We start from the raw sequence: 2,701 nt of genomic DNA on the forward strand, positions 1-2,701 counted from the left end.
GTCATGTATGGATGTGAGAGTTGGACTGTAAAGAAAGCTGAGCACCAAAGAATTGATGCTTTTGAACTGTGGTGTTGGAGAAGACTCGAGAGTCCCTTGGACTGCAAGGAGATTCAACCAGTAAATCCTAAACAACCCTAAGGAAATCTGTCCTGAATATTCATTGGAAGGACCGATGCTGAAGGTGAAACTCCAATACTTTGGCCACCTGATGCAAAGAACTGACTCACTAGAAAGACCCTGATGCGGGGAAAGATTGAGGGCGGGAGGAGAAGGGGACTCCAGAGGATGAGATGGTTGGATGGAATCACCGACTCAGTTGACTAAACTCTGGGAGATGGTGATGGACAGGGAGGCCTGGTATGCTGCAGTCCCTGGAGTCGCAGAGAGTCAGACATAAATGAGTGACTGAACTGACAGAACACTTCTAACAGGCCTAAGTTTGAAGGAAATGAGAATTGCGTATTTCTGAGAACCCAAATTCTTCTTAAAACAAGAGGTTTTAAAAAAATTTTACACTGATTATATATTTTGAGAACAATAACATACCCCTTGAAATGGGAGTCTACTGAATAGATCTCAGTCAGTTCAGGCACTCAGTCATGTCAGACTCTTTGTCCATCACCAACTCCCGGAGTTTACTCAAACTCATGTCCATTGAGTCGGTGATGCCATCCAACCATCTCATCCTCTGGAGTCCCCTTCTCCTCCCGCCTTCAATCTTTCCCAGCATCAGGGTCTTTTCCAATGAGTCAGCTCTTCGCATCAGGTGGCCAAAGTACTGGAGTTTCAGCTTCAGCATCAGTCCTTTCAGTGAATATTGAGGACTGATTTCTTTTAGGATGAATAGATCTGCCAAAGGAGATCTATTCTGCTTAGATCTACTGAATAGATCTACCGAAGCAAAAATGGGTTCCTTGAAACTAACCCTAACTGTTTCAAATCACTACATCACGAGACTATGAAATTTTACATTCATTTTCTGGTACATGCAGTCTCTGCATCAGGGTGCCTCAATTTTACAACTCACCCATCCTCCACCCCACTTGCCTAGTTTGCAGGTAGAAATTCTCCTAGCATGTTATCAAAAATGCATTAATACAGAGCTCCCAATCTCTGTGGCACCAGGGACCGGCTCCGTGGTTGACCATTTTTCTGCAGCTTGTGGGTGGGGGTGGTTTCGGGATGGTTCTAAGGAGCACTCGAGCCGCCCCTCGTGTGCAGCCGCAGCAGAGTCCGGGCTCCTTCAAGTCTGAGGCCCCGCCGTCCTCACAAGAGGCCGCACCCTGAGTCTGAGGCCCGCCATCCTGACAGGAGGCTGCGCCCTGAGTCTGAGGCCCGCCTTCCTGACAGGAGGCTGCGCCCTGAGTCTGAGCCCCGCCGTCCTCACAGGAGGCCGTGCCCTGAGTCTGAGGCCTGCTGTCCTCAAAGGAGGCCACGCCCTGAGTCTGAGCCCTGCCGTCCTCACGTTAGGCCGCGCTCTGAGTCTGAGGCCCTGCGGTTCTCACAGGAGGCTGCTCCCTGAGTCTGATTCCCCGACGTCCTGACAGGAGGCTGCGCTCTGAGTCTGAGGCATGGCCACCCTGACAGGAGGCTGTGCCCAGCGGTGAGGCACAGAGGCTCCCTCACTGCCAGCGCTCGCCTCCTGCATGCGGCTCGGATCTGAACGGGCCATGACCTGGTACCAGTCCGTGGCCCAAGAGTCAGGAACCCCTGCATTAACAGGCTCTACTTATTCTTTCTGCTGAGCTAAGAATTTATGCAGAGGGAAGCATGAGGTCTGTCTCCTCACTTCTGAGCTCTTCTGCCTTTTTGGCAGCATTTCACACCCTATGGGTAGAGGCTTTTTTTGTTAAGTAATTTTTTTCAGTAATATTTCTGCATTTTGCTTTTTGGTCAGAAGCAAAGGAGACCAACTTAAACCCACTAGAAATTTCAAAATGAATTCCGATATTTTCTTGATCTTGAAATCATAGAACACACCAGGATTCAATTACAAAATGGACTCAGTTTTCAGTGTGAAGGTAAAATCTCTTCACTTTTTGTTCTGGTCTTTGTTCTCACCCAGTCTTTCAGGGAAAATTTAAATAGTTATGAAACAGATTAGAATATTGCTATTCCTATCCCTGAAAAATGTAATATTAATTGAAATTATAGATTTCTTGTTCCCAGTGATTTATCAATGTCACTAAAACATTGAAACACTGCAGACTCTGTACCCTTTTCTTCTGTAGTAAAACAACCAAAATGTAACCTAAGAAAACTACTTTTAAACCAAGTAATTTACACAAAGAGTGCAGTTCTCTGTTGAACAGGATCCTGTCTATGACTGTAGAGCCTTCGCTCTACATCATCACACACTTACATCAGCTTCCATTTAGAGCTGAGGGTCCAGCCCTCAGAGCTGGAAGATCACTCAGCCTAGAAGCTCAGAGTTAATTAAAAAAAAAAAAAAAAAGAGCCACCTTGGTGTCTTAATCTTCAAAGAAAAAGTAAAGGAAAAGGAGGTTACAACTCAAAGTGTATCTCCAAATGTCAGATTGGGCCTCCCGAGCAAGTATCTGTGGGCTGAGACTAAATGGCTGAGAGCAGCTAAGAGGGATGGTGGCAATCACAAAGTGCCCAGACTGAGACCACAAAGGCCACTCACAGAAAGGACTGGGCAGATGCTTTATTTCCCCTGGGAGACTGGAGACGTTCC

At 46.9% G+C, this 2,701-nt stretch overlaps 1 protein-coding gene across 1 annotated transcript in view; it reads right to left on the minus strand.

Annotated features, from left to right (window-relative positions):
* The window catches only part of CAMK4 (calcium/calmodulin-dependent protein kinase IV), a 175,788-nt gene extending 174,113 nt beyond the window's left edge, over nucleotides 1-1,675 (minus strand). The window contains exon 1 of the mRNA XM_010846144.1: nucleotides 1,509-1,675. Within this exon, the coding sequence (XP_010844446.1) occupies nucleotides 1,509-1,675 (167 nt within the window). The remainder of the gene's footprint in view (nucleotides 1-1,508) is intronic.
* Between the last annotated feature and the right edge of the window lie 1,026 nt (nucleotides 1,676-2,701).

Source organism: Bison bison, unplaced genomic scaffold (assembly GCF_000754665.1).
Source record: "Bison bison bison isolate TAMUID 2011002044 unplaced genomic scaffold, Bison_UMD1.0 scf7180017864231, whole genome shotgun sequence".
NCBI classification, from domain to species: domain Eukaryota; kingdom Metazoa; phylum Chordata; class Mammalia; order Artiodactyla; family Bovidae; genus Bison; species Bison bison.